Genomic DNA, 24,081 nt, shown 5'->3' with positions numbered 1-24,081 from the left:
GTACCTTTGTTATTCATCTGTTATCATAATACATAGCATCTGATGTTATCAAAAAGAATATGAAGGGTTGTATGATGAAATGATGGTACGTATAAGAGGTACACAGATTTTGTTGCTGCTCAATCATATACTGCATTGTCCTTGCCATTTGTATTGTAAGGTTCCAAAGCAAAAATCTCTTAAAACAAACCTATTTTCACTTTATAGGGAAGAGGAGGGACCCCCCACTCTCTATTGTTCACACCCTTTTGGAATCACCTTCCATAACTCCAACATAAATCAACTTAAACAAATTATCATCAAAATAAATAAGAGATAACACAACTGAGTACTTTAGGATAAAGAGTTTAAGCTTAAAAAATCTCATAAATTATTTATTATCACTGCAATAAAATCATGAAATAGAAATCAATTTGTAAAAATCAAAATAATTAGTTGCAATAGTAACTAAATTAGAGACCATTTTAGAAACTAAAAAGAAATTCGGTTTCTAAATTAGTTTCTATTATTTTTTATTATTGTTAAATAGTTTCTAAATTGGTATCTAATTAGCAACTAAGGTGTTTGCTACCAAATTTAGAAACTAAATAATTGGTAGTTAAAATCTTAGTTGCTAATTAGATACCAATTTAGAAACTATTTAACAATAATAGAAAATAATAGAAACTAATTTAAATTTTATTTTTTTTAGTTTTTAAAATGATCTCTATTTTAGTTCTTATTGTAACTAATTATTTTGATGTCTAAAAATTGGTTTCTATTTTAAGATTTTTTTCTAGTATACTAGGTCTATAACCCTTCATGTTAAAAGATCGTATATCTTGAATATACAATTTGTGGTACTGAATATTTTGCAGGTGGTTAAATTGTGGGTCACTTGATTTTTAGATAGATTTTTAATTATAAAATTTACGAGTCTAACTCGATTTTAAAATTAGTTCATATGACAAAAGTTTCATTAAAATAATGAGATGTCAATAAGTCTAATGAAAGGTCAAATTATTAGGAACTTTTAATAAATAAAAATAATATTTTGACACAAATAATGTATTCATAATTAATAGTTTTAAGAAATAAAGACACTCATAATTACTTCAAACGTTGATTCAAATATTAATGAGAATAACACTTATATAAACGTAGAGAGATGAAAATGTAGAAATTATTTTAATAAATTTATGTTTAACTCAATATTAAAATTTGTTTGTAAAGTAAGATTTAGACTTATTTATAACTGTGTGAGTAATTATATCACTAATTTATGTAAGATCTTTAATTAACACACTTCATTACATAGAAAAATGAATATTTTTTAAAGATAAGTGAATGATCTAATAAGAGTCTGATAGTAGTGATATAATAATTTCATTAACTTTCACTAAAAGAAAGAGTTATGAATGAGAGATAAGTGTAAAGAAATGAAATGGAAAGATTAGAGTTATGTAATAAAGACTTGAGATTAACCTAACTAAAGTGGTAGAATGGCTATGGAAATCAGCTGACAAAGTAGAGTGAGGAAGTGAGGAATAAGATGTAGATTGAGTTGAGGAGTGACAGACATAGGTTTGGTGGTAACATGAAATGAAAACAAACATCAACTCAAATATCTTTATGAACAAAAAGACAAGAGAGTGACAAACTTTTTCTGCCCCACAATTTTTGTCACATGCATCAAGGCCTTCGTATTATCCAGGTCGATATCAAACTCATGCATATTCAATCATTTTTTTTAAATTTATATAATTATAGATAATCTGTAGTCATGGCTTCAAATTTCAACATTTTAGAGAGAAAAATTATACAAAGTAATTAGGAACACAAACTAGAAACCTCATGCTAACATAGCATGCATGTACTTTTGCTTGCATATTTTATTACAACATCATCATAACACCAAATGACCCAGCTAGGAGAAAGAGAATTCAAGCATTACTTTACTTTTGGGTATATGTCTTTTTCTTGTAAACCCCTTTCATTCAGTCAAGAACGAATCTTACCATTTTGGTTATCTTAAGTATCAGTTACTAGATGCTTCTAGTATGTTAATTTTATTATAGGAAATATTTGAATTGGGTTTGTAAGTGATGTTTGGGGACATAGAAATAAATGAATTTTTAAAAGTAGAGTGATTGATCTTTCTGAAATTTTTTTCTCAGTACAATTAAATGTTTGGTCTTGGATTTCATAAAAAATGTTTTATGTGGGCTTTTCCTTCTTGGATTGGTATCTAGAACTCTTGATATGTACTATGCATTCGATTTAAAGTTTTTAATGTTTTTTAGGTTGATTGGGCTGGTCTTTGGTGTCTTTGAGGGGTGCTAGTTTTTATGGTGGCTTTGGATGATAGGGTATTTTAGCTAATATTGTTTATGTAGGTAGTTGATGACAAAATTGTGGATTTTGTTTTGTCTAAAGAGAGGTGTGTTTGTTCATTTGTTCTATATAAGAGTTAAATCACTATTCAAGTGAGTCATATTTATTTATTTTTTTTGTCGAAAAAAAGTATTAGTTATTTTATATTTTAAAGTTGATAGTTAAAATTTTAGTAACTAATGAGATACAATTTAAAATTTAATTTATAAATATTTATCAGCAATAAAAATTATTTTAGATACTAATAATTTTTTAAGTTTATAAAATAATGTTTAATTTAATTAATATAGTAAAAAATTATTTTTTATTTAATAATTTTTAGTAAAATGATGTGATTAGGTAACATTGTGGTTAGAAGCTTTAAAATCATGAAAATGTTAAGTATAATATTTTTTATACTTCTATGTTTCTTTTGATGGGAAAAACGTACGCAGGAGAACACACAATCACAAATCAACTGCAGAAAATAACAACACATGATTTAACGTGGTTCGGTCGCCAACTGCAACCTACATCCACACGGACAACTATTAGGTTTTTATTATATCATGTTGCACACCAATTACAAGTACAATGATGTCTTTAAATAGAGATAATAAAGGGACACAATGATTAAGTCACATACTAAAACATGGTGTTTACTCAGCCCAACCCAATTGGTCCTGGCTTCATACCCAACATCTTTTTACCATATCATAATAATTTATAAAATGTATTCTCAACAAAGAATAAAATTGAATTATAATATATAAATGAGATATAATCCTTATTTAATAAATTAGTTTTTTGAAATTAAATTAAATATAAATTTTGTTAATAAGATAATAGGAGATTGATTTAGAATTTATTCTAATAAAGTTATTTAGAGACCACCTTTATAAAAATAAGGTTAAATTAATTATAAATCTACTTCCTAAAATATTAATGATTAGTGTGTAGTTGTAAATGGGTTATCTTGATAAGTGTGTAGTGGTAAATGTTTCATTCCTTGACTATATAATATTAGTATCGTTATCAATGGCTTCGGACACTATGCAACTGCATTGCAGCTACCTCGGAAAAATTTATCTGTTATTTATTGTAATATCATGAAGAATCTTGATGAAACAGTGACTGCAACAGGAATTTAAATTCTTTTCATCAATAATTAACAAACATTGGTAAGAAATGTTATACATCTTTTCTGCACAATCAAACCTCATAATCTGAAAAAAGCAGTGGAAGTGATATTTTGGAGAATAAATTCAGAGAACCTTGAGGGAGAAGCACTTTTTTTTACCAGAAAAAAATAAATAAATTATAGAGATATTTTAGAATACCTTAATCCTTATACTTGCGACAGAGATTCAAAACAAAATACCAAACCAAAACTATTATTGTCCCACTTAATTTTTTTATTTTTTTTATAGATTTCACATAAATCAACAACTCTAAACACCAATAAAAATAAAAAAACTAATTAAACAAACTTTAAAAAAAAATTGCACTATAATAAAAAAATTATAGAATCTATCATCTAATTTTTAAAAATCTTCTAATTTCTATATCTTTACAATTTACTTACTACTATCTACAAGTAACTCCATATCTAATTTACAACCTTCACACTCCAATCATCTTAAAATTTAAAAAGTGATATGAAGAAAGCTATTACTTATATGAAGGGATAGCAAAATATTGCAAGTGGGTAGCCTAAAACATGAATTAGAGGACAAAAAGTGTGGTCTTTATTTGTATTGTCCCTACTTTAGATGTAGTTGATATATAGCTTTTCTGATATGCTTATCTTATCTTTTTACTTTGTTTAGGGTTTAAAATGTGCAGTGTAATTCAGGTAGCAGGTTGGTCTTGTTGCACATTTCTTCATAAATAAAAGATGTTTAAGACTATGTAGCTAGGGTAAGATGATGACAGCTAAAGTGTAGACAAAATTATTTTGGCATAATTTGATTGCAAAATTAACCACTCTTAGCCTACAAGTATTCGCATGATTTGGGCATATTTACACTTTGAAAATTATTTCACTTATAATTGAAATGTAATTTAATTTTCCAAACTGATTACTTAAATATTACTGATTACTGAATAAAGAGAAACTCAATACCTCTTTTACTTTTACATTTGCCCAAACTGATTACTCAATAAAGAGAAACTCAATACCTCTTTTACTTTTACATTTGTGCAAACTGCAGATAAGACATAATAAAAACATAAAGATTTTATATACAGTTAATAATTTTTTTTATCAATAATAATAAATAAATAAATATTCAATTCATATATATAACAAAACACTGTAGCATACTATCAATAAATATTGTTTCAACAATATCGTTTCATCCAAAGGTATTGTTATACTGTATAACTAATTTGCATAATCATTCCTGCAAAATCAGCACATATATCTCTTTATCCTAAAGATATAACCAAACAACATAGAAGATTGATTATGTATTACATTTTAAATAAATGAGTTTCATCTTTGTTCAAAACTATTTATCACTTTTTATTTCACAGATTCTCCTAATAAAAAAACATAATTTGTAACTTGATGTAAGCTAAGGTTTGGTCTTAGATTTCTGCAAAATTCCGATCTACGTCGGTTTCCTTTTCCAGTTGGTGTTTAGAACCTTTGGTTTGTAGGACTGGTTGCCTGAAGTATTTTGAGTTTTTAGTATAAATAATGTTTATGCTTGTTGGTCTGGTGATTACTGGTAGATGCTGGACTTTGTATGTATAAGGTTGATCCACCTGAAGTGGTTGGCTTTGTATGTATAAGGTTGATCCACCTGAAGTGGTTCGCATTTATATATTTTTGCTGTTGATAAAAAAAACGTAGTCCCCATGATCTTTATTTGTATTGTTCTTTCATTGTCCGTACAACTCTTTCGTCATCATCTTCTATTTATTCATCGTATTTGCTCTTCTATCGTTTCCCTCCTTCTATATTTACTTCCACTAACATGCATTTTCATATTCCCAATCCATATTCCAAGCAACTTTTTTCGAGACTCTTGGCATCCTCCACATATAAAAATCTTACGAATCAATTTTGATTATATCTCTAGTTGAATCAAAATATAAAATTCTAAATTAAATTTGAATCTTACAAGAGAAGTCCATAGTGTCCATTTGTAACGTACACATGCACCCACTAAAATATTGAATTAAAAAAAGTTCTCTTTCAAACCAAATTTAAACATTGAGTGTGAATAGAAGATTATAGAACATTGTATTTCCTTTCAAAAGTGATTCTCATTATTTACCATTGCACGTTGATAGAAACCTCCACCCTACACCTTTTCTTCTCTTTTGGTATGAATAAATGTAAAAATGACATTTTCATTGTAGTTTTAACCTCAACTTTGGCTCACGATAACGACCCGAGAGACATCATAAGTAGAGAATTTTATCCAAGTAAATTCCCTACATAAAAAGAGACTTTTGTTTTATATCACTATGCAACATTTGTTTGTTTAGCTTTCCACCTTTCTTTTTCCATTAAAAAATTAAATTCGTTTAAGGTAAACATGAGGACCCCTTGTTGTTGTAATAAGATGGTGAAAGTGATCTTTTTTGAAAGGAAAAGTTCCTTGTTTTGTTTTTCTTGTATTTGAGAAAGATATGATGATGGTTGGAATTATTATTTTCACAAATTGTAGAGAAAGTGATGTTTTCTTTCCCTTTTGTAAATTTTGGTATTACAGAAAACAAGACTAGTCCCACCAAAGCAAAACATTCATCCAACAAAATAATGTGATTCACTAGGCATCAGTCAAAAGACGATCATGTCAAAAACTCCATCAAAATAATTAATTATCACCACCAATTACATTGCCAACTTAATTTCATTATGTCAAGGCTTCAACTATAGTTTCAATTTAGTTACCTTTTGATTATATTAATTTAATTGTGAAAGAACTCACAAAGGTGGAACTTCTTTTTAAAATAATGCTACACAGCTAAACATCTCTGTATCTGTCAACAAATAGATAACAGAAAAGTTAATTTATAATGGAATCTTTTGATGAGCATTAGAAAAAAACAAATAATAATACTTGTACAAGTTTTATTTTCATGTAATATTCAAAATATTTTTTAATATATAATCAATTCTTACTGCACCTATTACAGATAATGCTACTTTCTTTAAATCTATATATATGCCAATTGGAACTGTTTTTCTCATAGGTTTTTTTTAATCTAGATAGCTATAGTATTCCCATTTTATTTCATTTGTTACAGGACAAAAAAATTAAAACAATAAACAGCAATGTCCCCATACAACCAAATAATACAGTAATGCCCTCATATGTTATGTTAATAATATATGTATGTAATAATAGGAGAATTGTTAAAATAAAAAAATAAGAAGATTTTTAAAAACGGATGAATAGATTACATTGGAATTTTTATGATAACACAGTTAAAAATTAACATCAAAGGTATGCTTAACATGTTTTTCTTATTCTGATTGAGGTCACAAATCATTGGTGTGTATGAAATCTATTAAAAATAATAATAGTTAAAAGTAAAATGGTCTAAACAAATGGGTGAGTAGATAAGGTATAGGGAAGAACATGTTTGGTCATGGTCAGAGATTTATTTCAGATTTATTATGTTCTCGTCTCTTATATAAATGTTGAAATATCTCTAAAATACTTTCATTTTATATTTTTTTTACCAATAAAACAAGTTATGTTAATAATTAATTTACCTAAAAGTAAATGTTTGGAGTTTCTTGTGTTTAAATATCTTCACAGGAATAATAATATAATGTCATATGGTGAGTATTTTGAAAAGCTTGGGGTTGGGCAAGGTTTAATTGTAGAAGGGTTAAACCATAATAAAGTTTTTCAAGTTCAAAGGCAACACCTTCAATCACTGTTATCTTTCTTATCATGTGTGGATGCTGGCTCTCTTCAGCTTCAAGCTTTTTCAGTGTCCTCACCAGAAAAAAAGAAAGTTAATAAACCCACCAACTTGGACAATTCAACCAATGTCTCACATAGAACTGCTAATGGGGTTGTCGTCCAGGAATAACCCGTCTAGTTGCAGATTACATCACATAAAAAATTTAGAATTTTATTAAAAATAAAAAATATTAGGGTTTTTTTCCAGTATCAATTTTTTTTCACCTTTCATTAATTTTGTAATTTAATTTATATAACATAAAGTGAATTCCAGAAAAAAAAATTTGAAAAAAAATACATTTTGAAATAACCTTTCCGTAACAATTATTTTACGTAACAATTATTTTACCTTTCAGAATTTAGAATAATTATTTTGACTTATAGAATTTGATTTTTGAAATTGATGGGGTGTAAAAAGAAATTATCATTTTTATTGTTATGTGGACTGATCCATACCTAACTTGCACAAATTGCAGATTATGTGGAATGGACCTAAACCAGTTAGTGAACCAAAATAGTGAATCCATCTCACGTTTTTCATAATAGGTTGCAGGTCGACTCACATGACTCACCCTATTATCACCTCAAGTGTCATTTGAATATGAAAATAATGACTTTCTTTTCTTTTAAGTTTAGTTTTGATATTATTAAGTAAATTTTGCATAAGTATATGTATAAAATGAAAAAAGAATGTAAAATTTATTTATAAATTAAAAATAATTAGATTTCAAAGAAGTTGATACCATATAATTTGTATAAATCGATTTATACATAAGTTAATTTTAGTTAATAAAATATATTTATTTTTTTTATTTTCTCCTTTTAAGTGCTTAAGAGAAGTTTCTCCATCATACCTTTAACATAATTAATCGATTCAAATTTATGTTACAAATAATTTTTAAAAAGATATAACAAAATTGTATAAAAAAAAATCTTTACACTATTAGATGATAATATATGATTTGGACAACAATATAAGTTGAATCTTTAAAAATTATAATAATTAGTGAACAAAGTAAAAACTTTACATTGTAAATTATAATTTAATTAATTTTTGTATATAATCTTGAATATAACTTTTTTTGCTTTCAAAGTTATCATGATTATGGGTCGGAATTATTTTTCTTTCCCTTCTCCTTGATTGGGGTCTCTTAAACAAAGTTGTCTGATCTACTTTGAGGAGGACTAAAAGTGCCTAAAATAGTCCTACTTATAGTGTACTCCTTTTATATTTAAAGGATCATAATTTTAGTTCAATCATTTTATTAAAACCTAATATATAAAGCAGAAAACATGAAGATGCAATTTTAATCAATTAGGCACGTCAAACAAAATAAATTTAACCATTATGATGAGCAAGCACCACCTTTTTTCCCCATTCTCTCCTTGCTTGGATATGCAATCAATTATATGTAGTGTCATATACATATATGTATATTCTACAAATGTACACTATAAAAAAATTATTAAATAAAAGTTAATTTTAGAAAAAAAATAATTAGTTGTTATATTAATTAAATTATATATTATTTTATAGACTAAAAAAATTATTGGTTTCTAAATTACTTTATATTATTGATAAATAGTTTCTAAATTGGTTTCTAATTGGCTAACAAGATTTTTGCTACCAAATTTAGAATCTATATAATTGGTAGTTAAAACTGTAACATCCTTAGTTTTACCCATATATAATATAATAAAAGTAAAACAAGCAATATCTAATTACAAATAACATATACTACTTTCTCATATGTGTATCTCAAAAGAAATATCCCTCTTCATAGGGATTTAATATATATACATCAAAAGTTTTAACAACAAAACAAAACATTTAAATAAAACTATCTCATTCTCCAGCTGTTCACTAAGGAGCTCTATCACCTGAAATCTCATCTGCTCCCATGTAAAACACGATCATCACAGATAAAGAAACAAACACAAACAAATAACAGGGTAAGCTATCTATATAAAAAGTTTTGATATAATTTAAATTTCAAATTAATAAGCATAATTCATCAATTCTCATATGATTTCTCAAACCATCAAGAGTCTATTACATTCATAAAATTCATCTTTCATATGGACTTTTACTGACTCACAACACATAGACACTTGACTCTACTTCCGGAAGACTCGTGTATTGAAATTAGCATCCAGAGACCTGCACCTGTCATACTACTGCTGTGAAACCCACACAGCCATGCACATAATTATCTCAATATCTCATCATCTCATCATCTTCATATGACAGGGTAAATCCATTTGATATGCTCTGATCAGTTCTTTCAAACCTCAGAATCAGCCAAATGGACCTCCTTCGACTCTCACCAACTGAATAACTCACAAATCAATACACCTTAATAACAATCTCAACATGGTATTTCCTTTCCTGAAAATACTACGTCTTGATCACACTTTAACCTCATTACATACATCATTTAACATATCAATGCACCACTCAATCACTTCATATATATAAACTTTCTAAACAATCCAAATATATCTCAAACTTTACTTAAAACACATAATTAATTCCAAATATATGCTCTTTAAATCAATCATCATCTGAAATCACACAACCACTTCTCATCAAACATCTCACTTAAGTAATTCAACCAAAATATTCAAAAAGAATAGTTCAACTCATTTATATTATCATTCAAACACTTTCAATTCTCAATCACAAAGTTTCAACAAATTATTCCCATAACAGATTCAAAATCAACCATTCCAGTCAATATATTACTTTACTCTTCAAGAGAGACAATCCTGCAAGCAAAAACAATTGGAATTGGTGACCACGTCACCTCCACATCCAGAATCTTCTAACCTAGGGTTTTATTGAAAATAATAAGACTAGCTTAAAGGTAATTAACCTGCACCACAGAGTCCTAATCAAAATCTAACTTTATAACTAGGACCTTGAGTTAACAGAGATTAACCTAAAGCTAAAAGAGTCACACGTAAAACTCATATAGACAACCTATCAAGTTCAAAATTTGACTCAAAGAAAAGGGCCAAAAATGAACTTACTCTATTTAGGATTTTGATCGGGCAATCTTGTAGAGTTCATTGACAGGAGTTCAATGACAGACTCCGATCGTCAAACTGATAACTGAGGATGTCAGAATCATAGAGAGAAGGAGAGGAAAGGAAAAGGGTACGAAAATAAACTTACTCTATCAGAGATTTTGATCGGGCAGTCTTGTAGTCTTGGCTGCCAGGAGTCTAATGGCGTACTCTGATAGTCAAACAGAGAGGAGGTCAGAATCTTAGAGAGAAGGGATAGAAAGGAAAAGGGAAACTTTTTAGAGAGATGGTGGTTATTTTAAAATGAAACCTAATAACTGAATTTTCTATTTATATGTCATTTTCATTTTAATAATAAAATATTCAGGTATCATTTAAAATATATCACTTCTACTCTAAGGTTATTTTCTAGATCCTTACAAAAACCTTAGTAACTAATTAGATACTAACTTAGAAACTATTTATCAATAATAGAAACTAATTTAAAAATTAATAAATTATATAGTCTCTAAAATAGGATCTAATTTAATCAATATAATAACTAATTATTTTTAATCTCTAAAATTGGTTTCTATATAATAATTTTCTAGTAGTGATATTTTGGAATGTCGAGAACTTTTTTTCTAAGATATGCAGTTTTTTGTTATGTAGTTTTCAGGTACATTTTAACTTGCAAGTAAGGATATATGGAAGGATATTTCGACCCTCAATGTAATAAATTGTGTATATTTGGAATCTACATTTATTTATATTATTTTAATAAATGTTTACTCATTTAGACTTTATTGTGCTTCCATAATCACCTTAACATTTAATTAATAATAATCTAATTGTCCACCCAAGTTTTTTTATCAGTAATAAAAAAAGTATTTAAGGAATATTTTAATCCTTATAAAAAAAAAATTAGTGAAAGTAGTTCATCAAAATACCTAATCTCAGTGTATATATCCCTATATGGATCCACATGATCCAAATAAACATTATTCTAAAAATCTAAATAATTCAAAAAAAAAAAACTATCAATTATTTAGATTTGAAATGTTGGTAGCTAATTAAATATCAATTTTGAAACTATTTATCAATTCTAGAAACTAATTTATATTCCAATAATTTTTTAGTCTTTAAAATAATATTTAATTTAGTCAATATAGCAAGTAATTATTTTTTGTCACTAAAATTGGTTTGTATTTAATGATTTTCTTGTAGTGTTAGCTTCTATTATTAATAAAATTTATAAACTAATTTTTAAATTAGTATCTAATTAACTATCAAAGTTTGAGCTACCAATTAATTTAGATTCTAGAATTAGTAACTAAAAGTTGAATAACTAATTAAATACTAATTTAAAATTTAGTTTATAAATTTTATTAATAATTGAAACAAGTCTGAAGAGTCTTACTAAGGTGAAACATTCAAGAGAGATTTAAAATGAGATTCTCCAAACAAGAAATTATTAACACTAGGTTGGATAACATAGACTTCCGTGCCAATTCTTAGAAATGGAGAACAGTGAGTTCTTCACTAGTATAATCAAAGAATAAAATAGATTGGATAACATAGACTTCCATGCTATTTCTTAGAAATGGAGAACAATGAGTTCTTGACTAGTATAATCAAAGAAATAAAAGAAGTCCAGGTGGATGGTTATAATTTGAATATCCTTAAGAAAAATTGGAATACTTTAACATGATGTAATAAAGATAATTAATAGTTTTCATACTCTAGGAAAATGGCCTAAGATTACCAATGCTTCTTTTATTTGCCTTGTTCTTAAGATTGATAACCCACAAACCTAAGAAAGAAGTTTTTGTGGATCAAGAAGGGAGGAAGACTGGGTGGGTAAATGAAAAATTACTTACAAAACCTAAGCAAAAAGATGGTATATGAATAAAATATTTAAGATGTTTCAATAAAATCCTCTTAGGTTAGAGATTAGGAAAGGAGGAGAGTGACTTATGAATGAATATGTTAAAGACAAAGTAAAGAATAAGACGATCACTAAATAAAAATAAATGGGTAGTTACGAATTCTTGTAGTAGAGGGATCTTAAAAAAAGTTTGTGGATTTAGAAAATGGGAAAAATGTTTAAGAATAATATAATGTGAAAAAAAAAATCAATGATTTTGGAGATTTAGATGGAGGGGTTAATAATATATAAGTAATAATTGTCTACAAAGCTGACAAATAATTCAAGCAGAGATTAAACAATAACTCAAGGATTTATAAACTAACTAAAAGGTAGATGGGGGATAATTTTTTTTATAATAAGAAAGAAGTATTAAATACTGTAGGAATGTGTTGGAATATATAAATATATATGTGTATCTATATCTGTGTGTGGATGAATAAAAAGGTGGTGATTCGAGCTGAAGGAGACAAAGATGTCCCTACTGTGTAGGAATGTGAATACAAAAAGCAGAATATCACATTTAACATATTATTGGGTGTTGGGTTGTTTGTGTGCTTTAGATCAAGGAATTACATATAGTATCATATATATATATTTTACCTAACTCTGTTTCTACAGTATGGTGATGAACTATAAATTAGATATTTATCAGAAGGAAAAGAGATGTTATGGAGAAAGAAAATATTGGGATTAGAAGCAAAAGTATATTGTAAAGATGGTGCATGTACATGCATGGATTTATACTTGTGTTACGTATACTTTATTTGAAAGTGTGTTAGGTATGTTTATATTGAGCCCTTTTTGGGATAGTGTTGATATTTTTGAAGATAGTTTCCCAAAAATAAATGAAGTTGAGGCCATAATGATTGAGGATGGCATGTATTGACGTTGAAGGAGATATTGTGGGTATGGGTGGTTTTGAGATAGGGACTTCCCATAAAGGAATAAATGCAATGCAAATGAAAAAGATGATCAACATAGTGAGTGCTGTGGTGGGGTTCATCTCCTCAACAAACGGCTAGGATATTGATGCTCAATAAATGCTTTTATTTCATTCTTCACTGTTTCACTTCTTCCATTCTTCACAATTATTCTTCCACAACATGCAAATAGATTGTCTTTATTAAGGTAATCAAGTCTTTTAATCCTTATTTAGTTCCTTCTTGTTCTTATCATTTCTTCTTTCTATCATCATTCACCGTATTAATACACTGTTACCAAACAACTTTTTTACACATTATCACTGTAGTAAAGACAAAATCTGACTAACCAACCATTTATAAAGCTTTTCAAGTTTAGTAACAGTGAAACTTGTCGATAAATTCAACTCATGAACAACTACAGGTAATTGAGTAATGATCTGCAATTTTAAATTGAACAGTATCTTGTTATCTCACTCGGTGAGCTAACCACTTTGTTGTTGTCGTGTTCTTCAGTTGATAGTTGTACACAGTATACATGCATTATGCATACTGTAACTTCTTTTTATCAGTGGATTGAATGCATGTAATAAGAAATTTATAACCATTAACTCTTTTTTTTATCAAAAAAATAAAAATAAATAACGAAGATATTTTGAAGATACTTATAAGAGGCCAAACACTCAACTTCACACAAAAGCTTCTCATACTAAAGAGACCAAACTCTTCTAACCTTACCTCTATTTAACCATTCATAGTTCTAATTTTTAGTGTTATTGATAGATCTGTTATCTTTGCAGTTATTTATGACCAAACTCATGGTGATTAAGAACTGAAAAAGGAAGAAAGAAGTGGTGAAAATGAATTAAAATTTGGGTGAAAGGTCGATTCAATGTACAGTTGATCCCTTAGAAGGGATGCATGTACTGTAGGAGGCATCTGTAGATGTTGCTAATCAGCCCAACCAACAGAACTTGGGCTCCACACCCTCACAGTTTTCAGCTCTATCTCACCTTTTCCCATCTCTCTCTCTATAAACATACCAAAAGCTGCAAATCACGTTTTTTGTTTCTTTTTTAAATCAAAATATGCATGATTTCGCTTTTGAACTTCTGTATGCAGATTTGGTTGTCAAAAAGTATTTACCATCTAAAGTGAGTGATTTTAGCTTCAATGTGAATTATGGATCTATGTTTTGAGTTAACCTGATATGAAATCAAACATATACAAATACTGAATCAGATATCAAACAAGGAGCTCGTTGGTAAAGTTGAAAATGAGATCCATTTAACCTGTTTTTTTTCGTTCAGAATGCTCATTATCTTAACCAAAATACGTTTATATGTTAAAATTTTGTCTGAAAACTATTTAGCAGAAGCAAAACTTCGATTGTTTTTGCAAACTCAGTTTGTAAACTTATGTTTGCGTAATTTAACCAAACACAATCTTAGTTTTTATTTAATAATTTTTTACCCTTAAATCTTTGTATATCCTCCTTTTATAAGATTTGTATTTGTTTAATTTGGCTGAAAAGCTAATAATTTGGTTTGAGTATTCCGAGCAAGGGTGAATCTCGAATTGGCATATGTTGTATCCATCAAGAAACACATAGTCTTCTCTCCCACTATGCAAAGCAAAAGGGCATCATGCACCCTCCAACAAAAAGCTGACGTAGGTTTTTAGCTTCACGGGTTGAAAAGGCTATCCAATGACCTACAGCTACAATCATAACAATATATGCACCACAAACTTGTATGCACCAACTTCATCTTTCTTTTATATTTTTGTCATCACACTCTTCAATCATGTAATGACACGTACGTACTTTATTATCTCATTAACTCGCTTTCATTAACTTGCGTTGTTCAATTTCAAAAAACACATTCACATGTTAGTGTGTGTTTAATGAAAAGAATTAATGAACAATTTAGAAAACGTGCTACAAATTCGTCCCTGTAAGTACATGCTCTCAAATGCTGAATTGTAGAAAGTGGAGGTTCAAATCTCACCCTTGTTATCGTATGATAAACTTCATCATATTTATGTATGAAATTGTGGAATAATTGAGAAGACGTACCAAGAGGATCTTGAGGAGAAAGCCAGTTGTGAAAGGAGAGAAAACCATGAAATGCCCCCACAGATATTTGTCCATGCACATTCATCATTGTTCATCAAAGTTTGAACTTTGATGAGGCCTACAGCCTCTGGATTTGAGAAAAGAGGCTTTTCTTCCTTTTGACCCTTCTTCCTGTTGATTTTGACAAGCAAGAATGCAACATATATAGCTCCTTTCTCGAGTGTATACGTACAACAGTGTAACCACATAACATACCTCAATCTACATATAACGTTATGATACACACGTAGAAAGCAACAGTGAACTTTGTACATACATCCAAAAGGGCATAATCACATCAACGTACAGAAAACTAAAACTTTTTTTCAACATGATACTAAAATCTATGTTGGTTAACGCTCAATTCGTTCAACCCTTATACAACAGATAATAAACACAAAAATCGATCAAACTACTCTAAAACCAATCAAACTACTCTAAAAGAAACCCAAGTCTAAAAGCTAAAACGAATATAAACACACTAAAACTTCAACCAATGATAAAGAAAAAAAGTACCATAACGCTCATACAACAAGCGTAGATGACTAACAAATATAGCTGCTGATATCTCAGCACAATAAACCAACCAGCTATGGTAATGGACCCTAAAACCATTGAAATTTTCCGACAAACTAAGAAAGTGCAATTCAAAATACAACTGAGGCTGCATAGTGTGTAGGTTACTAGCTATTAACCAATTAGCTTGAGTTATATATGCTTTTTCCAAAAGCATATACAATGTAGAAATCATTGTCTACAATGCCTTGATCAATTTGATGTACAAAAGAGAGAAATCTTATACATGAAAACAAAGTAAATGAAGTTGGGTTTACACCTGGCTTTAAAACTTTGTTACCTGCGTGTCAGTTCCATGAGAAAGGAAAGAAAAGCAAAGGAGAAGAATGAAGAACAAAAAGGTTTGCCTTCATCTAAACTTGGTGCTTATATATAGTTCTCAACTGGGAAGTCAAGGATATGTACTCATACCAAATAAATAGTTCACAAATTAACTAAGATTGAGAATAAGATAATTCACAGAGACATATATATAAAATAGAACCAGTTCCATTTTCCTTATGTCTTTATGGATGAAATTAGTCATTGTCTTGTTCTACTTCAGATGCAGGCTCTTCTTCTTCTTCAAAGCCATCGATTCCATAAGCTGCATGGCCACTTCCAAAAGCTTTGATGTGATCTTTAAGAGACCTCTTGTGCTTGAAATCAGAGCCACAGATGCAATACCAAAGCTTCCCACAGTTCTTTTCATGGGTCCTCCAATCACCTCTCACTGCAAAACTCTTACCACATTTTCTACACATGAAGGGCTTGATTCCATGCTTCCTCTTGTAGTGTGTTTGAAGAGTTCTGAAATCTTTAAGGGGCTTTGCTCTTGGGTGATCAATGTTGTTCCTGCATCCTGGGGAACAACAATAGCATGGAAGCCTAAGCATACCTGTTGGTTGGGTACCCCTCAGAGATTCAGGCCCTTTTCTGTACTGTGATCCGTGCCCCCACATATGCATCTGACAAAACAAACAAAAGAAAAAAAATTATGGATACCGCAAAAAGAAGATAACTAGGATAGAGAAAACAACGCAAACATGATCAAAAGCTGCATTAGTTAATTTTTTTATGAGGTTGTCTCAGACACTTCAGAATCAGAATGTACAAAGCTGCATTAGTTAATTACATTCGGGAAATTTAAACAAAATGAAAATGAAAAACAAAAGCTGGTTAAACTTGACTAGTTCGGATTTTGGATAAAGCTGACTTAGAAAACTACTGTCTCAGCAGCCACTTCTATGGAGCAAACACTTCAATTGTTTGCTCTGAATTATTTAATTCTAGGACACTGAAATCAAATTAAGAAAAAAAAAAGATCTTCTTGTGATGTAATGAAACAAATAGTTAAATTATAGCACTCTTTTGATTTTACAATATACATCTAACGCAAAAAGAAGTCACATTGAGGTGAGAGAGAGAAGGAAGAGTACAGCTAATAGTATGTCGGTGTGTGAGACTTTAAGGTATGGAAGGTGTTTGAATTCAGACAGAAAAGAACTACAAAGAGAAACAAATCTAAGAGTTGTATTGATATCATTATCTGAGAGATCTGGAAGGAAACACTGCAAATTTTCAGTTCTGTTTGCAGCTGCATGCCAAACGCATACGAAGCACACACTTCAATGCACTCAGACATAAAGAACATTGGCTGAGTAGTTTAATCAACGAAAAGGATATAGCTCTGATCTCAGTCACAGTTTGAACCAGGAAAATATTAATCAGTTCATACATTAGTACCCGTTCCACCGTGCAAGAAAACAAAAAGGCTGAAAATAATTTTTATCATAATGATGACACAAGTACAAGTGAAAAAAAAAAGAACCCGGAGGAAAAAGGAAGATATGAAAAATGGGAGAAGAAAAAATATAAAGGAAAAGAAAAGGGTACTGTTTTCCTCTTGGTACTATATATGCAAATTAACAAATTCATTGTGTTTGTGTGGTTTTTCTCATATGAATTGGAAGAAAAATGGTAGAAGAAGATGAAGAATAAGAAGTAGAAGGTGGGTGTTTATTCTTTAACATAGTGTCGGTTATGTTTATGTTACCACTCCTCTTCTGGTTATGGTACAAGGGTTGAGATATTCTTCTGTATATAAGGATTGAAATATTAATCCTGAAATGTTTTTCTTAATTCATTAATCTTTTGTTAAAAAAAAAAAACTGACCTGCATGTTGTTGTATCTGTTGAAGGTTTTGCAACAAACTGGACAAGAGAACTGTGTAGGACCAATGAGAATCTGAGAAGGGGTAGGGATCCAGTACTGTCCCTTGTTGAGGCTGTTGGACAAGAAGGATGAAGAAGAATCCTGAATCCCATTATTATTACAATCTCCTCCACCTCCCCCTTGCTGTTGCTCTTTGTCTGTGGCACAAGCTGAAGACAGCACAGAAGCTATCTCAGCAGCACTAGGGCTTGGCAACCCTATGTGGAGTGCAACAGTGACACTGTCATCACCACCATCCTCTTCTTGCTCCTCTTCTTTGGGGTTATGGAGGGTCCTGTTGAAGTTGTCTTCCACATCCATGGTAGTGCAAACCTGATCCTGATCCAGGTACTCCTCTTGTTCATAATTTTTTGGGCTGAGACTGAGAAGAGGAAGGGCCTCTCTCAAGGGAGGGGAAGGGGGTGAAGAAGAACAAGTGGTGGTAGTGGTTTGAAAGTGGTGGTGGTGTTGGAAGTGGAAAAAGGTGGTGTGGTTGATGTTGGTGGTGGTGGTGGTTTGGTTGATGAAGTTGTGAGCATATGGATGGTGGTGGGGGGGAGGGTTTGGAGAGGGGTAGTGGAAGAAAGGTGGTGAGAAGAAATTGGAGTAAGGGTCTCCCATGGGTGGAATGGAAAAAGGGTTGTGTTTGAGGAGAGAGTGGGAACAGTAGAAGGCTATGTTGGTTTGCTTTATATACCGGTAGAGAAAGTACAAGATGGCTGAAGGAAGTGAATGGTGGAGATAGATAGAGAGAGAGAAAGAGGTGTGTGGGATATGGGGAAAAGAAGTAAAGTCAAGTGGAGGAGAAAATAAAGTCACCAAACAGCAAATTATTTTTATCAAAAACAAATTGCTGATTATGATTTTAATCATTACCAGAGTACAGGAATTTAATGACTTTTTCATTTTTGTTCTTAGTTTTCATTTTTTTTATTGTAATCTTCTTTTGAGAGAGACCACCGTTAGTGGCAGTTTATAGTTATGGAAAAACATTCAATTAACTTCAAATTATTAGTTTACTGGTTTACGTGCAAACTGTACATTGTGATTAGGGTGGATTCACTATCAGAAAAAGATAACAAGATGCAAGTTGAATCATTTACTGAAGCAGAAATTAGTGATGCCGTGGCTAATATGATTGCTTCTACGGCTAATTATGAGTTAACAAGTTGTTGTAGAATTGTTTTAGTTAGTTTGAAATTAATATTATGTTTGGTTTATGACGACGTCGGTAGATTATATCGATTTTGTTTCATATTTTTTTATTTTAAATTCTGGAACGTCTCAGTATGTAAATGTTTGAAAAAGTGTTTGGATTACATTGATAAGATTTTTGTTTTGATATGTAAAAGGGTTAAACTATATTGGAATAGTTCGTTTTTATTTTTTTATTTTTTTTCTTACTGATACGAAATATATTGACTTTAAATATTTTGCATTTATTGGTAAGAGAAGTTTGCTAGTGTGTTAATAGTTAAGGAGGTAGTAAAAGAAGTCAAGAGAAAAAGAAAAATTGTGTTATATAATTAAGGGAGATTATGAAAAAGTATATGATTTTGAAAAAGTTAATATAATTTTTTTAAATTATTTAATAAATTAAAATATTTTAATAATTTTAAATCGAGACGAGTATGAGAACTATGTCAATAGTTATTATACTAATTCCACAATTTACTTTAAAATCTATCAAATTAAAATTTCAATAATAAAATTTATATAGTTGCAAAAGAATTTCATAAAAAAATATAATATAAATTGATATATATTTCATCCTAAACTATAATTCATTACATAAATCACTTCATTACAAATTTCAGCTAGAAGTCATATCAAATAATAGAATTGGTGAGAGAAGGTGAATTAGATTATCCATTTTAAGTCTAAATTAATTTGCCGAATACATTATTTTCACAGCCATATTATCCTAGATGGACTCTCTCCATGAAAACAAAATTCACAATCTATTCTCTTTTTATGAATGCAAACCTTTTATAGCAATGAAGAAATATATGAAGTTTTAATAATAGTTAGTTGATTATTTTTTAGTATAATATTTGTTTAATCCTAAGAATGCCTAAGTTCAAACATGGAAAATCGATTATTGTTTCTCGTTAATTGATTAAATCAAGATTTCTATATTTCAAGAACCCAAAACAGAATAAGTAATTCATTAAGTGTGAATATATATTTTCTTTATACAAAAGTCAGCTGGGCTCAAACAATTGTTCTTAATCATCAATTAAATGTGAATATATAAGTTTATTTTAAAAGAAATTGTTGGAGGAATTATAATAAAATGTAATCGTTTTTTATAATCACTTCGAAACTTTTAATTTTTTTTTCTAAGAGCTAAATGATATTAATGATAAGTTTTTTTTTCTAACTCGTACAGTTATTTCACATAATTTACTTGTGGTTTATGTACTAGTATGGGCGTCACCGAGGATCCGATCACTCTAACCGAGATCCGTGAAATCCGATTGATATCATGGAAACTTGGTCGAGGCGAGAGAAATCGTTACGGTTGGTCTGGTCGGCTGACTCATACATCCATTAACGTTCAAACCAAGGTCAATGAAGTTAATTTGTTATTAAGAATTAGGTAATACACCCATAAGTGAGATCCATTTCACTAATCAGGCTCAATAAGGTAAGTCCATTAAAATAATATAAATAGCACACATTTCAAAGAGAAAGGTACGTCATTTATTACTTTGCACCTACCTGAATACCGATCACCCACTTTACTGATTTGAGCGTCGGAGTGCCTTCCGCAGGTACTCCCATTCGGTGTTCACCAAAGACCGAGAGTCGAAGGAGAAGCACGAAAACGATAAGGACCACATTCAAACACCCAACAACTTGTCCATCCGAAGAAGGAAGACGAAAACTTTAATAGTTCTCTAAGTCCCATCTGTCTATCAGAATCAATTTTCAATAAAAAAAAACTATCAAATGTTAGTGCAGAGTAATTAATTATTAATTAAGAATAGTGACCAATTGCGATCCCTAAATCGTTTAACAATCACATTTTCGATTGCTATGTGATGATTTTTGTAGCATCTTTTTTTTTCATAACATCATCCTTTCTAAATCAGATTAGAAAGTTAGAAATATGTGATTATAAGGAGAGAGTTTGAGTACCCAAAAGCTATTAATTAAAAAAAAAAAAAACTTGGAAGGCCTTGTGGTTTTGTGGTAAAAAAATCTGAGAGTTTTGTTTGTATTATATTGTGTTTTGTGGTTTGGAGGGGTAAAAGGATGTGTAGAAGACATGAGATGTTACATAAAGATTGGAAAGAATAGAAGATTTGATTAGTTAAGTTAGGATTTAAGAGAATAAGATAGTTTTGTGATAATGAAAGAAGTAATAAAATATTTAGGGACAGTAGTGCAGGCATCCGAGGATAGACAAGAGGCATAAAAGATAGAATCTGTTTGAGACAAGAAGCAAGCACAGTTCCAATATGCCACCAACATTTTTATTGGTCTGTGCACTCTGGTCGGCTAAACCTACTCTCACATTTCAACTCTTCAATGCTCACTACTCTGCCCCTTTCAACTCCAATTCTGTTCTTCTGCTCTTCAACTCAGTAATTAATCACACCTCATCCACACTTTTTTTATTTTTTTCTATTTAACTCTGTTCATCATATTAATTAGTAGCTAATCATTTCATGTTTACCATTAACAACTTCTCTTTTTATTTTTGCCCATTATTCATTGTCAAATCACATTGTAATTCAAACTCTAAATTAATTTATTAAAAAAATAATAGAATAAATTGATGTATTTCATGTATTTATTAATTTTTTTTATTGACCTCATACAACCGAGAAATTCAAGACACCAATCAAAGTAGAAAGAGCTCGTAAATTTTAATAAAATGCTTTCATTGAGAGTCGAACTCAAGACCTCCCACTTACTAAACGGGTGCTCTAACCAACTGAGCTATGAAAGCTTGATAATAAAATAAGTTTATTTAGGTTTTGAATTTTGTTTATTTACATATATAGTATATAAGTAGTTTGCATGGTGTTGTAGTTTAATAGTGAATTTAGCATTTATTTTTTTGGAGGGTTGATAAAAAGTGGTTGTTATGATTGGTGAGAGAAACAGTAAAAGTAGAAGAAATGTGAATGTTGACATGCATTCTATTCATCAATTCAGCCTAGGCCAGTCTCACAACAGTGCATCTTCTCTAAATTCAAACTATAAAACAATACCATCACATTATATATATATATATATATATATATATTAATTAATTAATTATCATCACATTTTATATATATTCAGAATTAAATAGACACATGTTTGGTTGTAGCTATATAGCTACGGACACATGGTGTGTCTCACTATAAATAAAATTCGGCTACACACCATAATCTATAACCTATACCTATATTTATTTTATTCTTATAATAATTTTATTATAAGCTTTCCTTCTAATGTTATATACTTTAGTAATTCAAATTTATTAAATTTTACTAAATTATAAGAATCACTTGTGACTTAATAATTTTTTATCAATAATAAATCATGTAACAAAAACTAATGTTTCAAAACAAGATTAGTCAAAGATTCAGGTAGAATAGTGAGTGGTTCAACTTTTAGTAAGTTGTTCCAAAATTAATTATTTTGGATTTGGATATTGAATGTGTCAATTTTTCTTATACTTTCATTAAATATTGTCTCAAAAGATAATAATAAAAAATATTTTTTATTAGTAAAAGAATGAATAAATAAGGATACATCAACCATATTAAAAAAATAAGTTATGTATATGTATAATAAAAAAAGGAAAACTCAACTAAATATAACATAACAATTACTTCAAAATAGTGGATCAGTATGACTGCCAACAAAATATACCTTATAGAAATAAAATTTCTAGCAGCAGAATCATGAAAAAATTGGATTAAAAAATATGTTTAGACTAGAATGATTCATTGACTCAACCACAAAACGAGTAAACAAATTGATTCAAATTAAGAAAAACATGTAAATATTACTAATTAACTTTTACATATTTTACATATGGTAAAAAATCCATCTTCAAATTATAGTAGATAAATAAATACAAATCTTATTCATATCGATTTTATGAATTTGAATTACATTTAAAGTTCACTATTAATATAGTATTAATGTTTATATTTTTTTTATCCGCAACGAATAAATTCAATAAAATAAAGTATTTATGTTTCAATACTCAGTAAAAAAAAAATACTACACACTGAATCTCGTACACATGCATTTTGACTTTCAGGAGCCACATGCAAATAACATATGATACCAAAAACAATTGATCTAGAAAGAAAGATAATTAGTTATTTGTTCATGATTTCGACCAGCTTCTTCTCTTCGTTGTAAATCCTTTGATCAGATGATTCAATTTTCGACACCATATGATCTAGACAGAGTTTATTTCTTCATTGGGGACAAAAAATACTTATCATGCATAATTAGTCAACAACAACATAGCAAAAGAAAAGCAAAAACATTAATATTCAACAACAAACATTGTTGCATAGAGCAAACTAAGGTTGCTTGATTTACCTAACAGACTCATTCCCTTCATAGTCATCTCGAACTACAAGAATTTAAGACTCATAAAAGGGCACAAACATCAATCAATCTGTGTAGGAGAAGTTGGCTTTGGGATGCTTACTAATTATACCTCAGTTGTGCAACTATGAATTTTTTTTATCAACAAAAAGAATAAAATAAATAAATTGGAACATTTAAGGATGTTTCAACCCGAATACAAAAAAATTAAGGACAAGAAGCTCCCTCTACCCAACAATACATTCTTATCTTACATTGTGCAATTGTGAATACCTCAATACAATTTGTCACTCTATCTTTAAAAGTTATATCATTCTTATGGTTCCATATAACCTAAATGATGGTCATCCACATACATTTTCATACTCTATTTTCTTTAGAGCTCATACCTTGAAGTGTTGTTTAACTTGTGAATGCATAACATTATTGATACCCACTCATTTACTACATTTGTCTCACACTCTGTTAGCAAAGGTACA

At 29.5% G+C, this 24,081-nt stretch overlaps 1 protein-coding gene and 1 non-coding gene across 2 annotated transcripts; both read right to left on the bottom strand.

Annotated features, from left to right (window-relative positions):
- Window positions 1–16,166: 16,166 nt before the first annotated feature.
- On the bottom strand, window positions 16,167–18,825 carry LOC137830591 (zinc finger protein WIP2). Its single transcript, XM_068638028.2, has 2 exons — window positions 17,993–18,825; window positions 16,167–16,784 (listed from the first exon to the last, which is right to left on the bottom strand). Exons 1-2 carry the CDS (start codon window positions 18,650–18,652, stop codon window positions 16,356–16,358), a joined length of 1,089 nt encoding a protein of 362 aa, XP_068494129.1. The 5' UTR covers window positions 18,653–18,825; the 3' UTR covers window positions 16,167–16,355.
- Window positions 18,826–21,918: 3,093 nt separating this feature from the next.
- On the bottom strand, window positions 21,919–21,992 carry TRNAT-AGU (transfer RNA threonine (anticodon AGU)). Its single transcript has one exon. It is a non-coding gene; the product is annotated as a tRNA-Thr (tRNA).
- Window positions 21,993–24,081: the final 2,089 nt, after the last annotated feature.

The sequence above is a fragment of the Phaseolus vulgaris genome, chromosome 7 (genome assembly GCF_051622355.1).
Source record: "Phaseolus vulgaris cultivar YP4 chromosome 7, ASM5162235v1, whole genome shotgun sequence".
Lineage (NCBI taxonomy): Eukaryota > Viridiplantae > Streptophyta > Magnoliopsida > Fabales > Fabaceae > Phaseolus > Phaseolus vulgaris.
The sequence above is the reverse complement of the archived record's forward strand: the minus strand, read 5'-3'. Positions and strand labels throughout refer to the sequence as shown.